The sequence below is a fragment of the Orcinus orca genome, chromosome 13 (genome assembly GCF_937001465.1).
Source record: "Orcinus orca chromosome 13, mOrcOrc1.1, whole genome shotgun sequence".
In the NCBI taxonomy this organism is placed as follows: Eukaryota; Metazoa; Chordata; class Mammalia; order Artiodactyla; family Delphinidae; genus Orcinus; species Orcinus orca.
In genome coordinates, this window is record NC_064571.1 from 71192144 (window position 1) to 71219891 (window position 27748).

Sequence of the window (27748 nt, forward strand, 5' to 3'; positions counted from 1 at the left end):
TTCAGCTTCCCCGCCAGGCCAGATGGGTGATGCTCCGAGGCGGGTCGGAGGTGGAAACGGTGCACAAAGCAGCAGCCCAAGCTCGGCTCAGCCCCAGGGCCCGAGTGGCCACAGGGACGTCAAGAGCCATTGCTCCCCAAGGTTTTCCACCGGGCCGCCGTTCCGCGGGGCCTCCAGGAGGGGGTTTCAGACGTGTGTCCCGCTTGGCGTGTTTGCCCAGGACGCTGTAATTTAAGTGTGTGTGTGTGCGCGCGCGCGCGCACGGACGTCGGGAGCGAAGGACATTTTTCTCCTTAATCTCTCCTCTCTCCCTAGGAACTTCCTTCTCACCTCCGCTTGCCTCTCACACTACTCCACAAGAGAGGTTTATAAGTAAGGAGCAAAAGCCAGTCGTGAAAAGGTCTAGTGTGTGATTTACACTTGCCCCAGTTCTGCAGCGCAGTCCCTCCTGTGAATCCAGGGTTGGACCTTTGCCCCAGAGAGCAAAGCTTCAGCCGGCCCAGGTGAGGTTTCTTGGTCATAGTGCCTCCCTCCTGTAGGTGTTCGGTGCCCACACCCAGATTTCTCCAGTGACCCTCACACAGCCCTGGGCCACATGTAGGGCAGGGTGGGGCCTAAGGTCTTTAATTGGCGGGGGTGGCGGGGGGGTGATGACAGACAGCCTCCAAGGCACCAGGCTCTTTGTGTCTTGCCCCCCACCTGCTCCCCGGCTCCCCCTGCAGCAGTCCTGGTGTCAGCAAGCACCTCTGCAGTTTAGCCTCCTCGTCACAATCTCGCTTCATCTGTCAGGTGAGAGGTGTTATCTTCACAGTCTGACCCTGTCAGTGGCAGCTGATGAAGACCTCAGCTTCCAGAATCCTCAGAAGGCTCTCTTGGACAGATGACAATGGAACCGGCGGGGGCACAGGCTTCCAAGGGGTGCAAGAGCAGGAAAACTGAGGCCCGGGGAGGAGAAGGAGCTGAAAGGGAATGAATGGTTGCAAATGGGATGCAAGACCCTCCACCCATCCTTCAAAACGCAGCCACTCCTATAGATTTCTAAATTCTCCACGCAGAACGTGGGCTATGAGAAGAGCAACATTCATAAAAGTCGTAAAAGAACAACCTGTAGTTCTTTAGAACAACTCCAGGAAGGTGGTCCTAAAGACCTCATCCCCAGACAAGGTCCGGTGCCCACTCCCTCTCCCCTTCATGGCTTCCAAGCTGATCCACCCATGGACCCTTTGTCCTGGGTTCTGTGTGTCTGTGTTGAGTCCCTTTGCCCCTTCTGCCTGAGGGCTAGTACTTACCATGTTCATCTCTGAGTCCCCAGCACGTGGTACTAGAAGGAGTTCAGTACACATTCAGTGAATAAATGTCGTACTAAGAGTTACCCAAATGGGTAATAGTCAGGAGAGTGGAAATTAAAAAGTGGGATCTGGCTCAGGTTTCAGAAGGGCCAGTGGCTCAGCCAGGGGGTGCTGTGTGCTGACCGGATGGAATTGCTACCATTTCACAGATATGGAAACTGAGGTTCAGCAAAGTTCCAGGCCTTACCGAGGGCAAGTTCAGGGGCTTTCTCCTAAAGATGCACAGGTCCCTAGGAGGCCTCCTGAAGCTCCCCCCCTTCACGAGGGAACATCCAGAGAGCCTAGGGAGATGGACTTTTTTCCCTGTACAGCGCCACCAGGCTTTACAAAGATCACCTGACGGCCTTAGGGTTGGAACACGCTAGTGAAGTTAGTTTTTTAAAAAAGAGACATTAAACATCTGTTGTTTTTTTAAAAAAAAAAATTAGACTTTCACTTTTATTGCATAAATACAATATTCTAAAATATTCTTTAATTCAATATGGCTAGATAAATGTGAGAAAGGAGAAGGAATTGAGGAAGGAAAGAGAGAGAAGGAATTAGAACATAAAGAGATAAAGAAAAATAGGGTAGAGTAGGAGGAGACATCTAGAAGGAAGAATGCTCTTGTGATAGCCTGCAGGTCGCTTGGACTATAGAAGTCAAAGGGAGTGACCTCTTGCCAGCACGTTGTAACAATTTAATATTTCTTTTTTTTTTTTTTAACCTTTAGACTCTTCAGATAGGTCACCACGCTCACTCTTTTATCCTGTCAACATTCATGGGATATTCTATCCACAGGAGACCATGCGAGGCTCTGGGGACACAAAGGTGCAGGGCTCCAGGGTCTCCCAGTCGGGGGTCGGGGGAGGTAAGTGGAGAAGCCCAAGGAAGCAGTGGATGAGAGGGGACAGGACAGCACAGACAAGGACCTGACCCAGCCTGAGTGCCGTGCGGGTGCAGAGGCACTTCCGGGGATAGGCACCAGTCGGGCTGAGCCGGGAGGCTAGGGATGGGGTAGGGGCATTCCATGCAGAGCAAACAGCAAGAACAAGGGTGCAGATGGCCCTGCAAAGGCTCCAGGCTTGGGGACCCCAGCCCCCAGGGTCCCCTTCCCACTGAGCCCCTCCAGGGGTGTGCTGCTGGAAGAAAGGAGGGGCAGATCTCCTTTGGTCCTTGGAAATTCTGCCACAGAAATCCCTTCCCCAACCACTCGCAGCTGACAGTTCTCCTGCAGCACATCTCGCCACGCCCGGGCCCTAGGACGGGGCTGGGTTAGTGCCCTGGACCTGAAGTACTGCCCTTAGTAAGACATAAGCCTCTGAGACCTTCGCAGTCAGGCATCTCCAACCATGCTTAGCCTGGCTCCTCAGTGCCCCCCAAACAGCACCTCCATCCTCCCAGATCCCAGGGAGTCAGGACCCGGCCTCTTGGGGTCCTAATCTCCATGAAAGCAGGTGGGAAAGTCCATTCCCTGTCCTCTTAGGGCTCCCATTTCTGAGGGACCGGCCACCAGGCACAGCCTTGATGCTATCCAGTAGGTGCTGATGTTCCAGCTGAAGGGCCCTGGGCTGGGATTTCTTCATAGCACAGTGTGACCCTTCCAGAGCATCCAGGCCCCCTGAGCCTGGTGGGCACCAGCAGCCCTGCTGGCCAGCTTGACTGGTGGGCGGGGAGGCACCCTGAAACATCAGTGCAACAGCTCAGCTTCCTGTGCACACAGATCGTAAAGTTCCTTCTCCCCCATGGGAGGGGTGCCGCCCCACACCCGGCCCACCGCGCTCATGCCCACTCCCATCTTCCCACAGAAGAGCTGTCCTGGCAGGCCCTGTGGAGGGGAGGGCAGGCAGCTCTGCCCCAGGAGCTGCGAGGAGACACCTGAAGCTGGGCCGTCCTTTATCTGGGAGCAGGCGGCTGCTGAATAATGAATTCAGACCGTCTGCGCTGCTAGGCTGCGCACGGGCGCACCACACACACACGCACAGATGCACACACGCTGGGCTGACAACTTGGAGGGGTGGAGGTTGGCCGGGCTGTGAGTCTCTGGAAGGAGCGGCTGGGCTTGGTTGCCTTAGTCTCTGTGGGCAGCGTCGGAGGGGAGAGGAGGCGGTGTAGGAGCGGAGGGAGGCACGTGTGCCGAGTGCCTTCCATCCACAGAGCTCACTCCTTCCCCAGCTGCTCCCGCCTGGCGGTACCCAGGCTCCCGCACCAGCATGGCTCTGTTCGTCCACCTCAAGACGGTCTCCGAGCTGCGGGGCAGGGGCGACCGGATCGCCAAAGTGACTTTCCGAGGTAGGGACTCTCCTGTCTTATGGGGACCCCAGCTCCGGGCTGACGGGATAGGGCAGGGAGGGGAGGATGGATTGGAAAAGTTCTAGAAGGTTGGTGCGATGAGGCTTCTCACAGGCAGCCATCTGCCCCTGGCCTGACTAACCATTGTGATTTCTTGAAAATCAGCGTCCCCCACGTTTCCATGTCTGCATGTGTGTCTCTCCCTGCACTCGCCAATGTGCCAACCAGAGGGTTGTCCTCTGCCTGCAGGAGGTCCTGGGGAGGCAAAAGTGAGGACCCCACCCCAGGGCTCAGGAGAACCCAGGGCTGAGGGACCCAGCGCTGCGGAATCTCCCTGGGCCCCCTCCTCCTCTCCCTCTCCCTCCTGCAGGTTGATTTCCTTGGGCACAGAGTGGGGGTGTGGTGTACAGCCTGGTAGACCCGGGGGGCTCCTAGGAACCAGCATGATGGGGATACTGTTGGCTTCTCGCAGGTCTATCTGTGGTCAGGGGTCCTATGAGCCCCACCAGCCTCCCTCTCTGTCGGTTCTCTTCCTAGCCTCCTTCCCTCTCACACATCCAGTGACCATTTACTATGATCTCTGTGCCAAGGCCAGGGGCTGGGCATGATCCAGACCCTGCCCTCGATGAGCCCACATCCACTGGGACAGGAGGACCAGCGGGCAGACCATAGGGACATGTGTGTGATACGATGAGGATGGGGACGAGTGTAGGGTGCAAGCTACAGAAGCAGCACCCTGACCCAGGCTGGAGGCAGGGTGGTCAGGGAAGGCTTCCAGGAGGAGGTGACACCTCAGCTGAAACCCAAGGGAACAGCAGAAAGGAGCAAGGTGAAGAGGTAAGAACAGAGCAGACAGAGGGGACAGGATGCCCAAGATCAGGAGAGGAGCTGGGACACGGGAACATAAGCCTAGATCCCAGGGCAGGTGCGAGCTGAGGCAGGAGAGACAGGTAGAGCCGAGGAGGTAAGACTGCCTTCACCCTGGGGAAGGTGGGCAGCCCCTGAAGGTTTTGAGCAGGGAAAGACAAGGCCAGGCTTCCCTCTGCTTTTTACCCACGCGCCTCTGCCTCTGCCTCTGCCTGGCCACAGCCTAGCCCCCTGGGCCAGGGGCATGTCTGGCAGCCTTTGACCAAAGGCCAGGGTGCTCCTCACTAGACATGGCCCTTTCTCCCCACAGAAGTGTCTGGGGGGGGTGGGTGGGAGAGTAGGGGAGGAGCTGAGAGAACCCACCAGATTAAAGAGCAAAGTGAGCATCAGGGCCCAGGCTAGACACACATCTGCACCTGCGTCAGGAGGGACAGGTGAGACCATGGGGCAGCCCTCTCAGGACCTCTCCAGCAGCTACCGTCAGGCCAGCTCTGGGCATGAGGCCCTGGGTTATCCACACTGTGGCCTGTTGTGCATAGGGACAGGCAGAGGTGGAGGGGATCGCAGTGTGCGTGCAAGCAGGAGGGAGAGGAATGGGGGCTCGGCTGCCTGTTGCTTCCCACACCCGCCCAGACTGCTTTCTCTGCAGCACCCTGGATCTCCGCGTGCCACCTGCCAGCTCGTGCTGCCTTTAGAAAAAGCAAGTGTGTCCTTTCATCTGTGACACATGTCCCCGTGGTGGGAAGATAGCACAGTATCTGGGTCTTTAGCTACAGGTCGCCGTGTTGTTGCTGCCATGACAGAACAGTCCCAGGCTGCACAAACCAGTCCCATTTGCAGGCAGAAAAACCAAGGTGTAAAGAGATCTGTATGGCCTTAGTGGAGGGACCGAAGCACAGCGGCCCCAGTTCACAAGACCTCATCCCAGCCCTGGTTGCTCCACCCTGAAAGCCTCTTTATCCCCTCCTGGTGAACTGGGGTTAAGCACCTTGTCTGTCGGATGCCCACCTTTTTCCTTGGGCAGTGGGGCTAGTCCTCTAGCCTCAGTGGACCACACAGGAATTAGCCTATTTGCAACTCGTGCCCTCTGGACTGAGTGGAGAAATCCACTTCCAAGCTCTGCATCTGCAGCACGTGACCGTAGGCAGAGCCCCTGGGGAGGGGGTTGGACAGCAGGAACAGGCAGATGGCAAGCAGGTTTCCAGAAAGAGTCCTTTGCAAGAACCAGAGATGCCCCAGCCATTCACCTGCTGCTGCCAGCAGTTGACAACTATAGATGCCCCAAAAGACCAACACTAACTACAATTCAGAGGGAACGAACTCACCCTAGAATGTTCCACAGTGTCTCCTGCACACACAACCACTGGTGTCCAAGCAAGTACCCTGCAGGGAGAAACGAGAAGCCAGTGGACGGTCAGAGGGAGATGCTGGCCCTGAGCTCCCCAGATCCCTTGAGTGAAGCTCAATGCCAGGTGGGGTGAGGGAGCACCAGGTGAGTCACTCGTGGCCCAGGTAGACCAGATCAACTGGTTGAAATAAAGCTTGACTTTCTGTGCTGCATGACACAGGACACTCAGGAAAGAGCCCTATGGGGTTGTGGTAGAGAAATCTGTAGATATGGGGTCAAAAGCCCTGGGTCCTACCTGGGTTCTTCCACTTACTTCACCTCTCTGACCCTCAGTTTACTCACCAGTAAAATGGGTACAATGATAACATTCACTTCATCAGATTGCTTCAGTGAAAAAAATAGGTATGAAAGAGTTTTAAGGAAAGAGCATTTAAATGACCGATGTGTTTGTGAGACAACTGTTTCTCTTCTACTTGGGGCAGCTGCTGGTTTCTGAGTCATCATCTCTCCAGCCCAGCTTCCTTCTGTCAGCCAGGAGTGAGGAGAGAGGGCAGCGTGCGAGATATAAAGCGGGGAGGAGGGCACGCCTGAGGGGTTCCCGACCTGTGCCAGGAGGAGGCAAATTGGCCTGGCCTCTGCTCTGTAGGGACCCCCCGCTAAGATGTTCCACAGGAACCCAGGCCTGGGGCAGACCACCCCTGAGGCCCCTGTTCCCATGTGGGCTAGGCATGCTCCAGCTTTGTCCCCGGCCACCCCTCTTTTCCCTGCCATCCCAGGTCAGCCGGCCACCTGCCCTTCGGCTCAGCGCACACCAGCCAGCTCCACCTGTAGCTCTTAGGTCTTACTGTGCCAGCAGCCCCTCTTAACCTGGTCCTGCCGTCATTCATTTGTTCACTGAATGTGCTGATATCTGTGGACAGGCCTGGAACCCTCAGAGGGAAGAAGACACAGCCCCTAACCTGCAGGAGTCACAGTCCATTGAGTCAGACAGGAGACACCAGAAGTCCTGGACCCCAGTCCCCGTCATGCAAGCAGACCACAGGGCCTCGGGGCCTCCACTTCCCATAAGCAAGATGGAGACCATAAGCAAGTCCTCATTTAACGCAGAGGGCCGCAGCCAGAATCAGGAGCGGGCTGTCTGGGAAGGGGCCATCTTGCCTGCAGGTCACCACTCAGAGGGAGGAAGTGTTAGCTTAAGCTGTCCTTTTTCAACTCCTGAAATAATTCCCAGCATCCATCATAGAGCCACGGAAGGCAGAGTGGGAAGGGCCTCTAAGATCTTCTAGTCCAGCCTTCTGCCCAGGTCTCAGCCCCATCCAAGCCCCCAGGCATGGGTTCCTGAGCTGTCAGGGAACCAAGTGACAGACTGTCTGGGGCCAGCCTGCTGATCTTCCTTTACTCTCCATCCCTGAGTTTTCTTGCCAAGATACCAGCTTTGGGGACTCGATGGGTAAGATGGGTGATCTCTGGAGGCTGGCTCTGATCTCCACATAATTCGCCTGACCTGGTAATTGGCAAAGAGGTTTGCTTTATGAAGGCTCCCCCCTTGGCCCAGCTGACTCTTCCTCTTTGTTCCCTCCCCACACCACCCACTGGGTTCCCACTACACTGAACTTCCTGCCATTCCCCCAAAGATGCCAAGTCTTCTATACCTCCAAGCCTCGAGCCGTCATATTTCTTCTGCCGTCTCCACCTTGAGAGCTCCCGTTAATTCTGTGCACCCTTCAAGGCCCAGCGCAGCCGTCATCTCCTCTGTGGAGCCCTCGGCCTCCCTTGCAGTACTGTGTACACGCTCCTTCCACCCCTCAGCTAGGGCACTTTGTAGTTCAGAAACTGCCCCGGTTTGTATGCTGTACTAACCTCCAAGCACCTTCAAGACAGGCATCTGATCTTAGCTCTCCTAATTGAGCCCTGTGCTGAGCCCCGGGCCAAGTCATCCAAATGAACATGAAACGGCACGTCTTTGAGGTGCTCACTCGTTAGTGGGTTTAAATCCTTCTTCCTCTGAGACACTGTCACTCTTCGGCTCAGTGTTCCCAACTGTGAACGTCCCCGCCCCCAGCTGTCTATCCAAAGGGGATCAGGAAGTGGAGGAATCAAGAATCCTGGCCCCAGCTCCCTCCATTGACCTCCCAACCCGGGGGATCTTCCAGGGCCCCAGAGGGAGGCTGACTTCACCTTCTAGCAAATGTTGGGGAGTCCAGCTGTGGTCCTCAGGTCGGAAGCAAGAAAGGCTACACAGCTCCCCCGCCCCTCCCGCTTCACGGCACAGGCTCCTTCTGAGCGTTGCTGCCTAGAGCACAAGGTACAGGGTGGGGCTTAAAGGAACCGGGCTCTCACAGTCTGACAGGGCAGAGGAAATGTGCGCAGACCTCGTGGAGAAACACTGCCAGACACAGAGGGCCAAGGCGCACTTAGGGGCGGGGCGGAAACTGCAACACGTGCAGAGGATGGCGGCTTGCTCCCAGCTGCGGCGGTCAGGGAAGGCTTCGTGAGAAGGCAGAGGAGGGGGCAGAGGAGACGGGGAGGAAGCCCTTAAGCTGGGTCTTGAATAGCTGCTCGCACACGTGGAGATGCAGAAGGAGGGGCGAGGAAGGGTTGCCGGCGGAGGCAAGGCCATTCTGGGTGAGGGACTGACGGGACCAGAGGCCAGAGGAGGGGAATGCCACTTAAATACGATGGCCAGGAAGCCACTAGGTTTGGCTACAGCAGAGGCTGCAGGTAGTAGATGGAGGTTAGAGAGCCTGGAAAGGAGCGCACGGCCGGATGGGTGACTGTGTGCTGGGAAGGGGTTGGGGCCCCCGCCTGGGCACTGAGGACAGGATTCCCCTACTCCTGGCTGCTGCAGGGACCACCTCAGCCTCCAAATTAGATTTATTTTCCCATTAAAATGGGGGAACCCTCCGCCTTGGTGAGAAATAGGATTTCTATCCGGAGACTTCTCTACCACCCCTGGTGAAGGAGGCAGAGTACCCCTGTGTCCCAGCCCTGAGATGCTCCTGGGACCCCTGGACCTGCCTGTGCACTCCAGCCCCGCCCAGCACCTCCTCTCTGGGAGGATGTGGGGCGGGTGTTGCCCCAGTGAAGGCGGCAGAGAGAGGGAACCCTTAGGACAGTTTCTGCAGTGCACAGCTGGCTGTGGACACAGCTCTGCGCTTTTGAGGGGCCCGAGGGATTTACGCCACATCCTCCACTCTTCCAAGCACTCCCTGGCCCCTCATCACAGGGGGAGTGGATCTTCTGTGCCTAAAGCCCTAGGAGGTAAATATCCTCTTCCCCCGGGCCAGAGCAAGCCGCTGCAGACTCGGAGAGCAGAGTGTGCTGAATGTTCCCTAAGCTTCTCCTGCTTTGATGAGACAGATGTGTTTTCATGATATGGAAATGACCATGTAACTGTCTTCTGCTACAAACGGCCCTCAGCAAAAATGCTGCTGGAAGGCAATGTGCTCAAGAACAGACTTGCAAATAATTTCCCTGAATTGCAAAGTCTTGGTTATCTTACCCACCTTTACTGATAACATAAAAGCTATATCCCTTCCACCTACTCCCATCCCTGGGTTTGATCTTTTTTTTAATTACTAAGTTTTTAGAGTGGAAAATCTAAAATATATACTCGAGTAGGGAGACTTGTATAAACCCCCCCAAATTCTCCCCATGCAGTCTTAACAGCTATCAACTCATGGCCGATCTTGTTTCATTTGTACCCCTTCCTACTCCCACCCCCCAAATAATTTGGAAGTAAATCCCAAACACCACACCATTTCCTCTGTAAATATTTAGTATATAGCTGTAAAAATCAAGGACTCAAAAAACAGAAAACCCCACATATTATATCCCTCCTAAAAAAGAAATAAATCCTTAATACTATCAAGTATTCAGTGATCAAGTTTCTGATTATCTCATTAATGTCATAAACTCTTTCCCAATTCATTAAAAGCTATATTTTAATGTGTTTTGTAAGTCAAGTATTTAATCATTCATTCACTCCTTCATTCATCCAGGTAATAATATGCATCAAGGACCAGTTATGAGCTAAGTGCTATTCCAGGCAATGGGGTGACAGCAGTCAATGAGACAGACAAGGTCCCTGCCCTCAAGGGAAAGACAGTCATTGCACAAGTCACTGTGAGTGGGATGAGTGTTCTGGAAAGAGAGGTACAGGTGCAAGGCAGCCTGAGGCAAGAGAAGCCCACTCAGACCAGGAGCTCCAGGAGCTGCCCTGAGCTGGTGAGTCAACGAGATGAAGTTGGAAAAGTGCGCAGGCCCGGAGAGGAGATCTTACTGAGCAGGGGATGGGCTGATATTTAAACACCCTTGAGAGAGGATAGCATTTTGGCAGAGACAAAACTCATGAAAGGCCCCGTTCCAGGCAGAGGGGCTACTATCAGTACAGATGTGATGGTGTGGAGCCGTGTCAAGGGCTTGGGGAACAGGGAGCGCTGGCAGGGCCTGGGGTAGGAATGGGGTGGAGGGGAGGCTGGGCTCAAACACAGAGGGTCTTCAGTGTCACACTCCGGAGTTTGAACTTTGCCTTGTAATTGAGTGGGAGTCACCAAAGCTCTTGGCAAGAGGATGGGGTGGGAAGATCCGATTTGGGGATGTAGAGGTCAGGACCTCAGGCCAGGAGCCCAGGGAGGGGCAGTGGTACAGGCAGAGGGTTGTGCCTCAAAAAGGGGGCTGTGGGTTTGAAGAGAAGGGGTGACATCCGTTCAGAGGAGGAGGCAGCCCTGGGATTGGGAGTCAGCAAGAAGGCAGGACAAGGGTGCCGCTGGATTTCCTACTTGAGTACCTGGGCGGACAGTGAGACCACCAGTGACGCCGGGGAGCATACAAGGAAGAGCAGGTTTGGGGGGGCGCAAAGAGGATGGGCCTGCCTGCAGTTCATTCTAGTGAGAGTGTCCCCCAGGAAGCCCGAAATTTGCCTCGGTACCCTGAGCACCCAGGAAAGTGGTTGGAATCCAGTGGTTTGGGAGTCCAGGTGGCAAGTGAAGACCTAGGAGAAGGCGAGGTATGCCTGGTTCTTACGGGGCTGCTCTGGGATCAAATGAAAAAGTTGATCTACATGAAAGGCTCTACAAACTGTAAAGTCCTGTAAAATGTAAGGATTATCCTAATGAGGGCCCCTCATGCTGCAGCCTTCTAGAGAGACAGAAAGAGAGTAGATTGTGACCCTGGGGATCCCATGGACCCAGGGATCTTGTGGGGGGCAGGAGTTCTCCCCCACATTCTGCCAGACGTGGAGATGATAGGGTGAAAATCTCCTGGAGCCATCACCGTCCAGGTGGGCTCCTCCAGGGCAGGCACCTCACCAGGTTCCCTGGGACCAGCACAGTGCCTGGCACAGAACAAATCTGACCCAGAAGCAATAGGAAGCAGCGTGGCCTGCGGGTGTGGCAGGAAGAGCCAAGCAGTTAGCAGCGGGGGACCCTGCAGCCCCTGAGCCCGGCAGCACCCGGCAGTGATCTGTTTCTTGCACTGACGGCTCCAGAAAGGTCTCCTGAGACGGAGAATATCACATGATCATTTTTACCTTTGGCCTCTTGTCTGCTTCCTACCTGGACTCATCCACCCCTGGGAGGCTGGCTCAACAGTCTTTGCTTCTGTTTTATTTTTCAAAACAGCAGGGCTCATCAATTTAGCTGGAAATCAGTTTTCACTCTCTGGATTTTTTCTGAAAAGCCAAGGTTTAAGATAAAGTCAGGACCGCAGTTTTAACAATATTTTTTTACCCCATTTAAGGATGTAAAAAGAGCCACACTCCCATCATGCTGTATTATATTCCCAGTGCCTGACATGGAGGAGGTACTCTGCACAGCTCATGGATCACTGAGACCACAAGCTCCTCCATCCGTCACAGAGGGGGAGAACCTAAGATGCAACAGCTGCTGAGAGTGTGGCTCGTGCTGTCCTAGGCTCAAGGGGAAACATCACACTCTCTCTCTGCCTCAGTGCCTAGGTCTGAAAGATGAGAAACAGAGTCATCAGTTAGTTACATGGCAAAATCATTTTGAGGCAGCACCTGGAAGGAAGTACAGGTTTGAGCTGAGCCAGAGAGATGGAGTTCATAATCCCTGCCCTGTCCCTGCCTCTCAGATGAATCCCTCACCTAAGCCTGAGTTTCTGCTGTGTCCCTGGGTGTTAACAGGGTGAGGGAAGGGGAAATGAGTGAGTGGAGGTAAGAAATGATATTTGAATAAGATTTGTGGAAAACAACAGATGAGAGATAGATGGGGCCTCCGTCTAGCTGAGAAGTGGGGAAAAGGAAGGGATAGCCTCCCCTGTGGGATGCCCAGTGACTCTGCAGAACCCAAATCTGGATCTGAGTTGCTGGTGATCTTTGGAGAGCACACTGTTTAAGGAACTTAAGGAATAGCTGTTTTCCTGGACAACTCTTTTTTAATTGAATTTCTTCGTTCTACTGTCCCATCAACTGTCATTATAAAATTGAAGAGTATGTGTTCCTGACAGGGGGAAAAAGTGTTATTACAAGAGAGAATCACAAACAACTAAACAATAAAATCATTAGGGACATAGAAGATTTGACAACATCATCAACCACATTGTCCTAATTGGCATTTCTAGAACATTTCACCCCCAAACTGAAAAATACACATTCTTCTCATATGCACATGGAACACTTATCAAGACAGACCATATGCTGGGTAATTAAACAAGTGTCAATACATTTCAAAAGACTGACATCTTACAGAGTATATTCTCTGACCCCACTGGAATTCAATTAGAAATGAATAACAATAAGAGATCTTTAAAAGCTCCAAATATTTGGAAATTAAACAATACTCTTCTAAATAACCTAAGGTCAAAGAGAAAACAAAAGCAAAATTATAAAACATTTCTAACTGGATGTTAATGAAAATACTACATATCAACATTTAGTTTTAAATACTTATAGCAGAAAAGAAAAATGCCTACAATCAATGATCTAGGTTTCTGCCTTAAGAAGCTGCTAAAAGAAAAGCAAAGTAGGGACTTCCCTGGTGGTGCAGTGGTTAAGAATCCACCTGCCATGCAGGGGACACAGGTTCAAGCCCTGGTCCAGGAAGATCCCACATGCCATGGAGCAACTAAGCCTGTGTGCCACAACTACTGAGGCTGCGCTCTAGAGCCCACGAGCCACAACTACTGAGCCCACGAGCCACAACTACTAATCCTGCGTGCCACGACTACTGAAGCCCGCACGTCTAGAGTCCGTGCTTTGCAATGAGAGAAGCCACCGCGATGAAAAGCCTGCGCACTGCAACAAAGAAGTAGCACTTGCTCACCGCAACTAGAGAAAGCCCTTGCACAGCAACGAAGACCCAATGCAGCCAAAGAAAAAAAAGAAAAGAAAAGAAAATTAAACCCAAATCCTAAAAACATTATGCTAAGTGTAATAAGCCAGGCACAAAAACCACATATCATATGATTCCATTTGTATGAAAAGGCCAGAGTAGAAAAATCGATAGAGACAGAAAATGGATTAGTTGTTGCCAGGGGCTGGAAGGAGAGAATAGGGAGTGACTGCTAATGAGTATGGGGCTTCATTTGAGGTGATGAAAATATTCTGGAATTAGTGATGATGGTTGCACAACCTTGTGAATATACTAAAACTCACTGAATCATACACTTTAAGTGGGTGAACTTTATGGTTTGTGAATTATGTTTCAATAAATAAAAATAAATACAGTCTAAAATATTAAATCCAAGGATAATAAAAGGAAAGAAATAGAAAACAAACAACAGAGAAAACTAACAAAGCCAGAAGTTTTTTCTTTTAAAAAAAATAATGAAATAGGTAAAGTGTAGCAAGACTGAACAAGAAAAAACAAGAAAACACAAATTACCAATACCAGGACTGAAAGAGGGGATATCGTTACACTAAAAGGAAACTGAGGGAATATTATGAATAATTTTATATTTCTACAGCACAGGTGAAAGGAACGAATCCCTTGAAAAACAACTGACCAAAACTGACACAAAAAGAAATGGAAAACCTAAAGAACCCAGTATCTATTAAAGAAATCAAGTCTGTAATAACAATGATAATGATGATGATGATGGCAGTGGTGGTGGTGATAAACTGCTTTTCCGTAAAGAAAACTTCAGGTCTAGACAGCTTCACTGGTAAATTCTAGAAAATATTTAAGGGAGAGATAATGCTATCTTACACAAACTCTCAGAAAATGGAGAAGGAAGAACACTTCATAATTCATTTTATGATACCATAATCTGATAAAGACCTTATACAAAAAGAAAATTAGAGCCCAATATCCCTCATGAACAAAGATGTAAAAAATCCTTACCAAAATATTAGTCAGTTGAGTAGCAATATATGAAAGGGGTAACACATCATGACAAGTGAGTTTTATCCCAGGAATGCAAGGTTAGTTTAAAATTGGAAAAGTACTGACTGGCTAGAACTCCAGTGCAATGTTGTATAAAACATGAGGTGGGGGCTTCACTGGTGGCACAGTGGTTGAGAGTCCGCCTGCCAATGCAGGGGACACGGGTTTGTGCCCTGGTCCGGGAAGATCCCACATGCCGCGGAGCGGCTGCGCCCGTGAGCCATGGCCGCTGAGCCTGCGCATCCGGAGCCTGTTGCTCCGCAACGGGAGAGGCCACAACAGTGAGAGGCCCGCGTACCGCAAAAACAAAAAAACGTGAGGTGGGAGTGGACAACCTTGCCTTGCTCATGATATAGATATAGAAATGGCCAATAAACACATGAAAATGTGACCAACATCATTAGTCATCAGAGAAATGAAACTCAAAAACCAAAATGAAATACATCACATGCACTGAAATGTAAAAGTCTGACAATAACCAAATGTTGGTGAGGATACAGAACATTTCTTTTACATTGTGGATGGGATTGTAAAATAGTATAATCACTTTGGAAAAGTGTTTGAGAGTTTCTTCTAAAGTTAAACATACACCTATGCTATGAGCCAGTGATTCCGCTTTTAGGTATTTCTCCAAAAGAAATGAAACGATAGGTCGACAAAAAAACTTTGGCAAGAATGTTCACAGCATCTTTACTCGCAACAGCCTGACAATGAAAGCAATCCCAAAAGTATGAACAAGAAAATGGATCAACAAGTTGCAGCGTATTCATACAACAGAAATTGCTCAACAATACAATTAAATGAATTACTGATATATACAACCATGTAGATGAAACGCAAAAGCATTACATTGACTTCAAGAAGCCAGATACACAAAAGTACATTCTGCATGATACCACCATTTACACAAAGTTTAAAATCGAGAGTTAGAAATCAGGGCTTCCCTGGTGGCGCAGTGGTTGAGAGTCCGCCTGCCGATGCAGGGGACATTGGTTCGTGCCCCGGTCCGGGAAGATCCCACATGCTGTGGAGCGACTAGGCCCGTGAGCCATGGCCGCTGAGCCTGTGCATCCCGCAACAGGAGAGGCCACAACAGTGAGAGGCCCGCGTACCGCAAAAAAAAAAAAAAAAAAAAAAGAGTTAGAAATCAGAGCAGTGGTTTACCTATGAGGGGTAGAGACTTATGGAAAGTGGGGGATGAGGGAACATCTTGAGGAATAGGAATGTTCTTTTTTTAAAGTTTTATTTATTTATTTATTTTTGGCTGCGTTGGGTCTTCTTTGCTGTGCAGGGTTTCTCTAGTTGTGGCGAGCAAGGGGCTACTCTTCGTTGTGGTGCACGAACTTCTCATTGCAGTGGCTTCTCTTGCCACAGAGCACAGGCTCTAGGTGCGGGGGCTTCAGTAGTTGTGACACATGGGCTCAGTAGTTGTGGCTCACAGGCTCTAGAGCGCAGGCTCAGTAGTTGTGGTGCACAGGCTTAGTTGCTCCGTGGCATGTGGGATCTTCCCCGACCAGGGCTTGAACCCGTGTCCCTTGCATTGGCAGGTGGATTCTTAACCACTGCACCACCAGGGAAGCCCAGGAATGTTCTTGATTGACGTGTCTTGATAGTATGGTGATTACACAAGTACAGTATATGCATTTATCAAAACTCACTGAGTTGTGCACTTAAGATCTGTGAATGTAAATTATACCTGGTTAAAAGAAGAGCTAATCATACGTAAAATAACTAAACTTTGAAAAATATTATACAAGATGAGGTAGAAAGTTGTTCCTGATTATATACTACTAAAACTAAGCTACAAAATACGATCCGTAATAGAGGAAACCATTTTTATATTTAAGACACAACTTAAATGTCAAAAGAAAAGACAGGACTCTTTAGTAGAATAATAGACATCTTTCAGTTGGGTAATGGGCTATGTACCAGGTGTATAAGCACTATCATATTCTCCATTTTATGGATGAGGAAACTAACACAAAGACCAGTTAACTTCTTCAAGAGCACAAGGCCAGCAAGTGATAGAGCTGGGCTTTGAACTCAGGCAGCCGGGCCCACAAGGCTTCACCACTGTCCCGTGGCCCCTTGTGCTTGTAAGGGGCTTGCTGCTTTACTCAGACTTTCACAGAAACAGTCTCTTGCTGACCCTCACAGTGGTTCCAGGATGTAGGCCCGTCCAGGATAATTGCCGCCAGTTTAGAGATGATGACTCTGAGACCCCAGGGACTGAAGAGCCATCTCCAGGCCTCCCGGCCTCAGCCGCAGCATCAGGCCCCAAACCTGAGGAAGCCAGGCTTTTTTTCTGCACACAGGGATGCCTGGGCCCTGCTTCCCCACACTTGTGGGAGTAACTGGCCTTCGAAAAGGAACAGGCTGTTTGGAACTGGGGGGGAATGAAAACTGCAGGGCCACCCTCTTGAGGTGCTGTGGAGGAACAGGGGGAGAGCAGATGCTGGGGACGTCACAGCATTGCAGCAGGGAACGGGTGATTACTGGGCCACCCTCCATACAGGCCACCCCAGGCACTGCAGACAGTGACGTCTGGCTAATGGTAAATAACGCAAAGAAATGATAGTGACGGGTCTGAGTCACAAGCAGGGTGCTCTGCGCTATTTCTCAGCTCACACTAGGAAAAGAGTAATGTCAGGTACTGATACAGCCCAGAGGGCTAGGTCCTGGGCAAAGCCATCATGTCCCTGAAGCTTGTCCTCAGGACACTGTCTTTCCCCGTAATGGTCCACTCCCCCCGCCCTGTGCCCTCTTAGGACCCCCCAGTCCAGGTCTTCCTTCGGGGGGGCTGCTCCCCCAGGGGAGGCACTTTTCATTCTTCCCTTCACCATCAGAACACACTTGTCCTGTGTCCCACTCCTTCCGGGCTCCATTCTCTGCTTCATTCTTTCAAACCTTTGCTCACACCTTTCTCTGCCTGATGTCCCATTGTCTCTCTCTCTTCCCCCCAGTGTCTCCGCATTTCTAGATTCCATCCGAACTTCCAGTATAAATGCCCATGGCTCTATAACACCTTTGATCTGCTAAGTTGAGGTCACTTCTCTTTTTCCTGTGTTCTCAATTTATTTATACTTGTTCTGCATGCCAACGACCAAATTTTGCCTTATGTACTAGCCTTCTACATGCCTGACCTGTCCCCCTTCTGGATCGTAATAAGATTCTTCAGGCAGCATCCCAATTCTAATTATCTTTGTACAACGGCTGGCCCCTCATCCTCCACGGCCAAATGGCTGTGCTGACCCAGCAGGAATAGAAGACCATCGTGTGTGGGAATGAACGAATGCACACCGGCTCACAGCCCAGTCCCTATACACCTGCCAGTTCTCAAGGTCTGGCTCTAGCAAGGTAAACCGTCTGGAAGAGAGAGCTGTTTGGTGCAGATGGGGACGTTTTGTACCCTTAAGTCACATCACATGAAAGCTAGCACTCCATCCTGCCTTATGAGACGAGAACATTGTTTAGAGGAGTAGTAGCCGTATGGATACTGTAAAATGGCAAACAACATACAACTGACTTCGATTAAGCTTTGGACTTGTGGACCCCTCCATTTGGGTATATCTGATGTCATGGCACTTATTACAGCGTGATCACAGAGTCTGCTATTCAAACTCCATTTATCGACTCAAGGAGGACTTTATTTCAGACCAGAGAGCTCAGCTATCCCATGAGCCTCTGAAGGAACGAAGGATGCTGTTCAATTTTCCCCACTTAATCTCCTGCTCAGTCTATCCCCAAAAGCCTCTCCACGGCAGGGAACAGGCTATTTCCTTTCTCTCAAGACTTATTCTCAATCTCAGTGGCAACAAAGGTGATTGGATATTGGGATTTTAAATGGTTTTGTCTGAAAGTCATTTAATATGGAACTGAAATGTCAACAAGACTGGTATTGAGTAGAGTAGATGTTAAGTGGAAACGAACTTGAAACGAGAGATGGGGTGAGTAATCTCCACTGATAACTTGGAAGGGGTGACAGAGGTCCCCTGGCTCTGCCCTAATGAATAGAAAAGGACCACTGGAATTATCCCTGTCACTGTTTGTACAAATCCTCCTAAAAAGTGGCTGTCCAAAAATGCTTAAGGACATTCTGTTTTCTTAATAAGTTGTCCTTTCCACCGTTCTGTGCCATTGATTTGATTTTTTTTTTCAGCAAACCTTTTTTTCTTTAATATCTAGAGGCAAAATTTAGCTCATCCTGTCTGACGATATTCACCACATTTAAATCCCCGGGGCCTGAGGCAATTAGGTTTTACTGCTTTCCAGAACAGAGCCCTGATGTATAAATTTTGCAATGGCTGATTTCACAGTATTTTACATCTTTTCCAACAAGGCTATAGGAAATACACAAGCAGGGGAAGGTTTGAGCTCCAGTGGCTTCATGCATATTTGAACCCTGTAATACCATCTTGGACTGTCCCTCCCTCCCTCCCCACCGGCTGGGTTGCTCAGTTTCACTCCGGGAAACGCTTGAACACAGCCATATCCAGGCTCATTACCGTTTTCCAGGATGAAAGGGCCTTTGATTATTCAGGCTTTCCTTGGGGAAGCCTCAGTGCACAGATATGCTCACCTGATTCTCAATTTGTATTGCATGTTAACTGTGGGGAAAATTAGAAGAGGCTCAGGCACCATCCCTCATGCTTTCCTCTCCTCCCCTGGCTGCCTCGGGATTTGTCGTTGAGATTTTTCTTTTTAGTTTTTTGTTTTGTCCCTGGCTAGTGCTAAAGAATCTTTCTTTCCCATCTGTCTATTCCACATCTGTTTTCTGTGTCTCTAGCTTTCGCTTTATAGCTTCTTCCTCATGTGCCCCCATCCTCCAAATACACACACACACACACACACACACACTCTCTCTCTCTCTCTCTCTCACACACACACACACACACACACCCTTCCTCAGACCATCCACCTGGCTCTGGCCTCAAACCCCTGGCCGCCTCCTTGTCAGCTTCATACTGAACTAGGACTTGCTTCTAAATTCTAAAACCCAGGCAAGCCCTGGCTATCCCTGCACCAACCCTCTTATTATACAGGTGAGGCCACCAAGGCCAGAGGAGTGAAGTGGTTACCAGGGGGATGGAGCCCCACCACCAAGGAGCATCACAGGGGACTCACTCCAATGCCTCCCTGGCCAGGCGCTGGTCCTGACAGATCTCCCGGTGTTTCCAGGGGGAGAAGAGCACACCGTACTCCCCCACCCCTCTCCTGGGTCCCCAGCCTGCCCTCCGGTGACAACCCAAACTAACCCTCAGAATGAGACTGAGTTCAACCTGGAGGTAGCCCTTCAGTGAATGGTCCATTGGTTTAAGCTGGTGGGGATTTAAAAGCATTCTTTTTTCAATTACAAAAGTGAAAATGAAAATGAAAATGAAAATGAAAAATGAAAAATGTCAAACTCAAGTGTATACAATAAAAAAATCAAAGCATGCTGCTTTCAATATCTTCTCACTCGCCCTGTCCACTGATAACCACTCTTCTAAATGGTTTGAGACCTCTGTCCATTCATATATAAAAGAATTGAATTGGGAGCTATTAAATAAACAGCTTACTGTCCAGGGAGTTCTGACTATAATTTCCTCTTTTCCCCACCAGGGCAATCCTTCTACTCCCGGGTCCTGGAGAACTGTGAGGATGTGGCTGACTTCTCAGAGGTAGGATGCCCTTGGGGCAGCACAAGCCCAGAGGGGAACCAGCAACTCCCCGCCTGCTGGGGGTGTGCTGCTCCCACACCCTGGGGGGAAGCCTGCCCAGAGCTCCTTGCTTCCTGGGAGGAGGCAGTGGTGGGAGCTGGGGAGGAGGATTCCTGTCCCCTCCACCCAGGACCCCTCGCAGGGACCTCTGTAGAGGAGAGCCCCGTGCAGAACGTCTGGCACAGAGAAGGGCCAGCTGGGCCCATCCAACAGGCCTGGAGGGGCTTCCCTGTTCCCTGGGCACATGGAGGGCCAGGCTAACCCACCTTCCAACAAACACAGTCACACACGGACCTCACCCCTTCCTCTCCAAGAGCTAGTGGGCTACCTCTTCCACTGTGGCTCCGCAGGAAGCTTTTCTGTTCTTTCGAACCTCAGGCTCAGAGGGTTGAGAAAATCGTTTGCCTCCGTTTATGGCACGTTGTCTCATTGGTCCCTACAAGGTCCCCTCTCATTTTTCAGTGTGTAGGTAGGGATGGATGGATGCACGCATTCTCTTTTATCTCCATATTCTTTCCCTCCATATACAACCATTCTAATGTGTTTAACGTGTGTATCTTTTGATTTCCCGTGTGTTCTTACAAAATTGTTATTGTTATCTCGTAAGCGTATAATTTATGTTTACCTGCATGGTGTCATGTGAAATATTTCCTTTTGTTTCAGTGAGCACCATTTTTAAATTCCATCCATTGCTATGCTAATCTGCTGTTTCTACAGTACTCCATGGGACACATCCAACACACATTAGGTTGACCAGCCATCCTGGGACTTGCCCGAGATTTAGGGGGTTCCTGGGACACAGATTTTCAGGGCTAAAAGCAGAAAAGTCATGGTCAACCCAGGGTGAGTTAATCACCCTACTCATCTCGCCTGTGCACCCACCCCCCATGAGGAACTCCTAGCTTGCCTCCAACTCCCCACCCCCAGAGATGCTATGGATATTCTTATGCATATGCCCCTTGGGCTTGTGTAAGTATTTCTCTGGGATATACGCCAGGGCCAGGAATTGCTAGCTCATAGGCTATGCATACACTTAATGTGACCCAGGACTGTCATGGTTGACACTAGCAGTGCCTGTTTTCCACATCCTCATGTACACCTGGTGTTATACAGCTCTCTGATTCTCATCAGGCTAACAATGATACCTCATTGTTGTTTTAAAGATACATTTAAAGGTTCCTCTTCTTTAAATTACCTGTCCATATTCTTGGCCCTTTTTTCCTATTATAGCTGTCTTTTCTTATTGATTTGCAAGAGCTCTTTGTATGTTCTAGATACCCACTCCTTGTTGGTTTAAGATATTGAAATATCCTCTCCCAGTCTACCATCTATCTATTAACTTTGTCCCTGGTGCCCCTCATTGACTAGAAATTCTTAATCCTGGCGTGTTTCCAAGTTTTGTTGAAGAAGTCTATATACTCTTCTTGGTTACAAATATATTTTCCTACATCTTCTGATTTTATAGTTGTATCTTTTATCTTGTATGTGCTTTTTGATAGGGGTCCAGTTTTATTTTTCTCTATAAAGGGAACCATTTTTCCTAACATCAGCTTGCAAAGCAAGCAATCATCTCTTCCATTTATTGTATGTTAAAGTCTATGTGAGTCTTCTATTCTATTCCTTTAGTCTATCTGTCTGTTCTTGAACTTTACCACACTGTGTTAATTAATATGGCTTTTTAAAAATGTCTTAATATCTGATGAGGCAAGTTCTTTACTCTTTTTTTTTTGAAGTTGGCCTATTTGTGGACCTTTCTTCTCCCAGATAAATTTTAAAGTAAGTTTATTAAGTCCTTCCAAAAACCAAATAAATTTTGATTGAATTTTATTGAATTTAAAAATTAACTTAGGGGCTTCCCTGGTGGCACAGTGGTTGAGCGTCCGCCTGCCGATGCAGGGGACACGGGTTCGTGCCCCGGTCCGGGAAGATCCCACATGCCGCGGAGTGGCTGGGCCCGTGAGCCATGGCCACTGAGCCTGTGCGTCCGGAGCCTGTGCTCCGCAATGGGAGAGGCCACAACAGTGAGAGGCCCGTGTACTGCAAAAAAAAAAAAAAAAAAATTAACTTAGGAAGATGTCATTTTCTTCATAATATTAAATCATCTGTTCCATCCTTTACTAGGATTTTAAAGTTTTCTACATAGAAGTCTTATGTATTCTTGATATTTCCTAGATGCTTTATGGTTTTGTTACTATCATGAATGGTATCTTATTACATTTTTTAGTTGATTATTGCTGGCATAGAGAAATGCTTTCCTTTCCTTTTTAAGTCCCTCTTTTATCTGGCAAACTTGCTGAACTTGATATTGATCCTCTTATTCATTTTAATAGTTTATCTATTGATGCTATGTTTTTATGTATATGATAATATTATCTACAAAAAGAAATGTTTTATCTCTTCCTTTCCAATCCTATCTCCTTACTTCATTATCTTTCCATAGGGTATTGGCTGTGATCTCTAGTTCTATGTTAAACAGCAATGGTTTTGGTGGGTGTCCTTTCTGCCTTCTCCATATTAAAGAGAATAAATGCATCTAAAGTTTTGTCATCAAAAATAATTGCTGGAATAGGATTTTACTATGTAACTTTGTTTACTAGTTTACTAAGAGTTTTTATTATAAAAGGTTGTTGAACTTTATCAAAAACTTTTTCTGCACCAATTGAGACAATTATAACATATTCCTTTAGTATATTTCATAGCGTATTATTTTTAATACACAGATTCAATTGGCAAATAATTTTATTTAAGATTTTTGCCGCTATGTTCATAAAATTTCCATAATTCAATAATACATAAAATTTTCTGGAACTATACGCATAAGATAGAAATTTACCTTGACATTTTGGAAGAATCAAATGTAAAAACATGTAAGTCTGGACAGTTTGGGGAGGGGAGTTCTTTGACTTCCTTTTCACTTTCTGTGTGTCTTCTTGAACCAATTTTGGATTTTTACATTTTTCTAGGCATTTTTACATTTCATCTGGGTTTTCAAATTTATTAGTGCACATTTGATCATACTGTTTTAAGATTGTTTTAAAATCTTTTCTGTGCCTAAAGTTATTTCCCCCTTTTTATTCCATATTTCATTTATTTGTATCTTCTCTCTGTTTTTCTTGCTCAGTCTTGTTAAAGATTTGTTTATCTTATTAGTCTTTGTAAAGAACCAGCTTTTGGCTTCATTAATCTCCCCTGTTGTGGTTCTCCATTTCATTGATTTCTGCCCTTTTCTTAATTATTTCCATTCTGTCTGTTTATTTTATTCTACTCTATGGTTCTTTTCCTAACTTCTTGAGTGCTAAGCCTATTATTATTATTATTATTATTTTGCTGTACGCGGGCCTCTCACTGTTGAGGCCTCTCCCATTGCGGAGCACAGGCTCCAGACGCGCAGGCTCAGCGGCCATGGCTCACGGGCCCAGCCACTCTGCGTAAGCCTATTATTTTTAACTTTTCTTGTTTCCTAATAAATGTATTTGAAGCTGTAAATTTTGCTCTATATGCAGTTTTAACTATATCCTATAAATATTTATATATAATGTTTTAACTATTATTCAGGTTTAAACTTTTCTTACATTCCTTTATGATTTTCTTTTAAACCCAAGAGTTATACAATAACATTATTTAGTTTCCAAATAAATACATGTATGAAATTATAGCTCCTTATTTTATTCACTTCTAGTTTTATTGCATTATGATCGAAGAACAGTCTGTATGGTATTGATCCTTTGGAATTTACTGAGACTTCTCTTATGACATAATTCATGGTCATAAATGCTCCCTCTGCTTAAAAGGAACTTGTTTAGTGTGGGGTTCTATCTGTAGCTCTATATAAGCTTGATATTATATAAGCTCAAGCTTATTATTTATATTATTTAATTCTTCAAATGTTCTGTTTATTTTTCTCTGCTTGATCTATCAGTTTCAATAATGACTGTAATAAAATCTACTGCTACAATTGTTGATTTATATATTTCTCCCTGCAGTTCTGTCAGTTGTTGCTTGATGTGTTTTGAAGCTGTTACTAGTTGCCTTTATGTTCATTATGGCTATATCATTTTGCTTATTTTCCCCTCAACCAGCACTTGATATCCTTCTTTGTCTCTTATGTTGTTTTTTGCATCAATTTCCATTTTGTCAGACATTAAGATTGCTATCTCAGCCAATTTTGGTTCATTTGCCTGGTATATCTGTTTCGATCTTTTTAATTTCTTGGTATATCTTTTTTCGTGTTCTTATCTTCAATAATTCCGTTTTTAAAATCAAGTGTGTCTTCTTAGGGCATAGATTATTAGGTCTTGTTTTCTTACCCAATGTGAGAGTCTCTCTGTTTTCATTGATTAGTTTTACCCATTTACCTCTACTGTAATTGCTATTATTATAAGGCTTATTTCTACCACCATCTTATTTTATATTTTCCATTTACTGTACTTTCTGCTTCTTTCTTTTTTTTTTTTCCTATTTTCCAGCTTTCAGTTGGATAGATTGAGTTTCTTTTGTTAGTTGAAAAGCTATGTATTCTGTTTTTGTTTTCAAGGTAGGTAGTCAGCCTTCCATACTTATGTTTATGTTCTCCTGTTGAGAGCTCAAATAAATAATTATAATTTCTCCTAACGTGACAAGTACCTTAATACTCTCTTGTGCCTCTTTGATTTCCCCACCTCAGCCCACATCCTCATGCTGATATTAACTAGATTCGAATTTTAATTCTAGGTTCTTATGAAGGTGTGTTCCCTTTTTCCTTTATTTGTCCTAGCCTTCTTTGTTCTTTTTAAAGACAACAATAGTCTTTTCCAAGATACTTAATCACCTTTATTTCTCATATCTCTTGAAGCATCTCTTGGAATTGTTTTTCTTCTTATTTGAGTACCTCCTCCAAAAGTTTTTTTTTTTTTTTTTTTTTAAACCCCACATTTGTTTATTTTATTTTATTTTTTGGCTGTCTTGGGTCTTCGTTTCCGCGCAAGGGCTTTCTCTAGTTGTGGCAAGTGGGGGCCACCCTTCATCGCGGTGCGCGGGCCTCTCACTATCGCGGCCTCTCTTGTTGCGGAGCACAGGCTCCAGACGCGCAGGCTCAGTACTTGTGGCTCACGGGCCTAGCTGCTCCGCAGCATGTGCAATCTTCCCAGACCAGAACTCGAACCCGTGTCCCCTGCATTAGCAGGCAGATTCTCAACCACTGCGCCACTAGGGAAGCCCCAAAAGTATTTTTCATTTGAATTTTTATGTAGCAATCCTTCTAAAGCTTTGTAAATCGGAGAATGTGTTTCTTATTTCTTCAAATTTGAATGAGAGTTTCATCAGTTATAAAATTCTAAGCTCGAAGTTCTTGCCTTCACAACTTCAAATATAAGTCCTTTATCTTTGATATTCTTAAATTTTATTATAATGTGTCTAATTGTGGGTTTCCTGATCTTTCCTTTTTTGCACTATTTTGTGAGCTCTTTCAAATCTAAGGCCTTTCATCTTTCATTTATTATAGAAAATTCTATCTCCATTATTTTTTTCAAACATTCAGTTTTTATATTGTTCTTGCCTCTGCAACTTCTATGATCAGATGTCAGTACTACTTCTAGCTGCCATTTCTTACCTTTCTGGTTTTTGTTGATTAATCCTTTGCTGCTGTCTTCTGAGGGAGCTCTTCAAATTGATCTTCCAATTTACTAATTTGTTCTTTTTTCTTATGATTCCTTGAACTTGTTTTATATTTTGCTGACACATAGTTTTATGGTCCATTCGTTCTAATGATCCTGTTCCAGTTGGTGTATACAGTTCAGTCTGTTGTCTTTTTTTTTTTTAGGAGAGATACTCTCCCAGTCTCTTTACTTTGCCCTGTTTGAGCTCCCCTGGTATCAGCTACTCTGTCTGGTAATGAGTACTGAGCAACCATCAAAGGCTGCTATGTCAACCTCTAGGGGCTGAAGGGCACCAGGAGGGCCCAGTCACCACAGAAACAGAGTCAGGGTCTCATCTCTAAGCCTTAAAGGCGAGACATGGTTGACAGAAAGCAGTCGAGAATTTTAACAAACTAGCTCTGGGGGTTCAATGAGAGAAAGTATGAGGCAGTTGGTTTATCAGCATCTATTTTTATTAAACCTCATCCCAGTAGGGGTTTTGTCACAGTTTTATCAGTAAAGGAGCAGGCAACCATTGCCCCAAGGTAGTGCCAGGGAGTGATGAGAGCAGAACTTGCAAAGATTTCCTCCAACCTGTTCTCCCACTGCTGCTTGCATTCACCCCTCCCCCACACGCTGAGCCGCCGCCACATTCCCCAGCTCACGTCAGTTCACACAGCCTTTGGTCCCCCGGGTTTCTCATACCTGCTTGCATGTTTGTTTGTTACTTCCTAGAATCCATATTCCCCTCTTGCTTCTGTAGTTCCTACGGGGTTGACTTTGGGGTGAGAGGCAGCAGAGTCCTAAGTCACCATCTTGGCACAAAGCCACAGCCCTGCTTGACCCCAGAAGAGCTTACCCCAACTTTCCTGCCTTGCCCCTCATGTCTGCCTCTGCCTGGCTGGAAAGGGCCTCATGACAGCCTGTTCCCTTTGAGGCTAGCATTTAGCTGACCAGCCTCCAGCGGCCACTGAGAACTGCTGTCTTCTCATTCTGGGCCCACGGTACAGCTGTGTCCATAGGACCAGAGCTGTAGGCACAGGGGAGCAAGGCCTCAACCTTCTCACCTGGGCTCAGGCCGCCACTGACCATCACAGCCCCCAAGCTGTACCCTCCCCGGCGAGAGTTCTGTTCCTGCCTCCTCCGCCTCCTGGCTGTATGACTTCCAGTCTCAGTTCCTAAGCCTCAGCTACCACACCTGTCAAATGGGGCAGGCGATGGGTATGAAGTCTCTTTGTAAAACCATGAACAAAATGAGAGATTGTCGTGACGATGGAACCATTGCGGTACTAAGCCTGGCGTCTCAGCCTCAGATGAGCCCCACCGCACAACCTGCCTTTTCCTTCCCCTCCGTACCACCTCCTCAGTCAGGGCCCCGAGCTGGAGGGCCTGCCTGGGTGACGATGCAGGCCGCCTGGCTCAATCGCTCAGCCCTGCCTCCCTGGGCGGCTGCCCCCAGTCAGCCAGGTGCAGCATCGACTCCCTGCCTCTCACCAAGTATCCCAGGGGACATGTCCACCCAGACCTCCAGCCCGTGAGCAACCTGATGCCCCTTATAAGGGCACTGCCACTCTTTTCCATTAACTGCACCCTGGGACACCTGAGCCATGGGTATACATGACATTCCAAGTTAATCACCGTGTCCCTCCTCTTCCCAGGGCTGCCCAGCACGGGGCAGGGGGAGAGTCAGTCCTGCCGCCCCGAGCACGGGACCACGTTCTGAGCACCTGGTGTGTGCCAGGCCCAGGTAGAGATGCCCCAGAGGGAGAGGCAGGTGCAACAATACACAAGGATCCCTGCAGGAACTTGGGCACAGGGAGCCTCCGGGTCAGTGCAGAGAGACCAGGAAGGGGTGGAAGCCAGGGAGTTACGGGCAAAAGCACATGCCAGGATTGGAGAGCAGCCGTGAGGCGGGGAGCAGTAGCTCCCACCCGGGGAAATTTATACACACACGGGCACTTGGTGGAATGGGGCAAGGATGCTAAGTGACCTGCAGTGCTCAGGCCCTCCCACGGGACACGGACTTGCCTGTCACTTGCCCTCTGGGCAGCCCCGTGGGAAGATAGTGGCAGCAGATTCCCACAGCAGCACCATGCTGCGTCCTGAGCAAGGCCTCCTCCATCCAGTCTCCACAGCAACTACAGCGATGAAACTCGGGCTCAGAGACCACGTATCCTTCCCAAGGTGACAGCTGTAACTGGCAAAGCCAGGGTTCTTAGATACTAAGGCCCCTCTGGATGCAGCAGTAGAGAGCTGC

The 27748-nt window shown here is 48.2% G+C and overlaps 1 protein-coding gene across 1 annotated transcript in view; it reads left to right on the forward strand.

Moving 5' to 3' along the window:
• Positions 1–3243: 3243 nt before the first annotated feature.
• The window catches only part of OTOF (otoferlin), a 91582-nt gene continuing 67077 nt past the window's right edge, over positions 3244–27748 (forward strand). The window contains exons 1-2 of the mRNA XM_004268112.4: positions 3244–3620; positions 19782–19840. Coding sequence (XP_004268160.1) covers positions 3542–3620; positions 19782–19840 — 138 coding nt within the window. The 5' untranslated portion in view covers positions 3244–3541. The remainder of the gene's footprint in view (positions 3621–19781; positions 19841–27748) is intronic.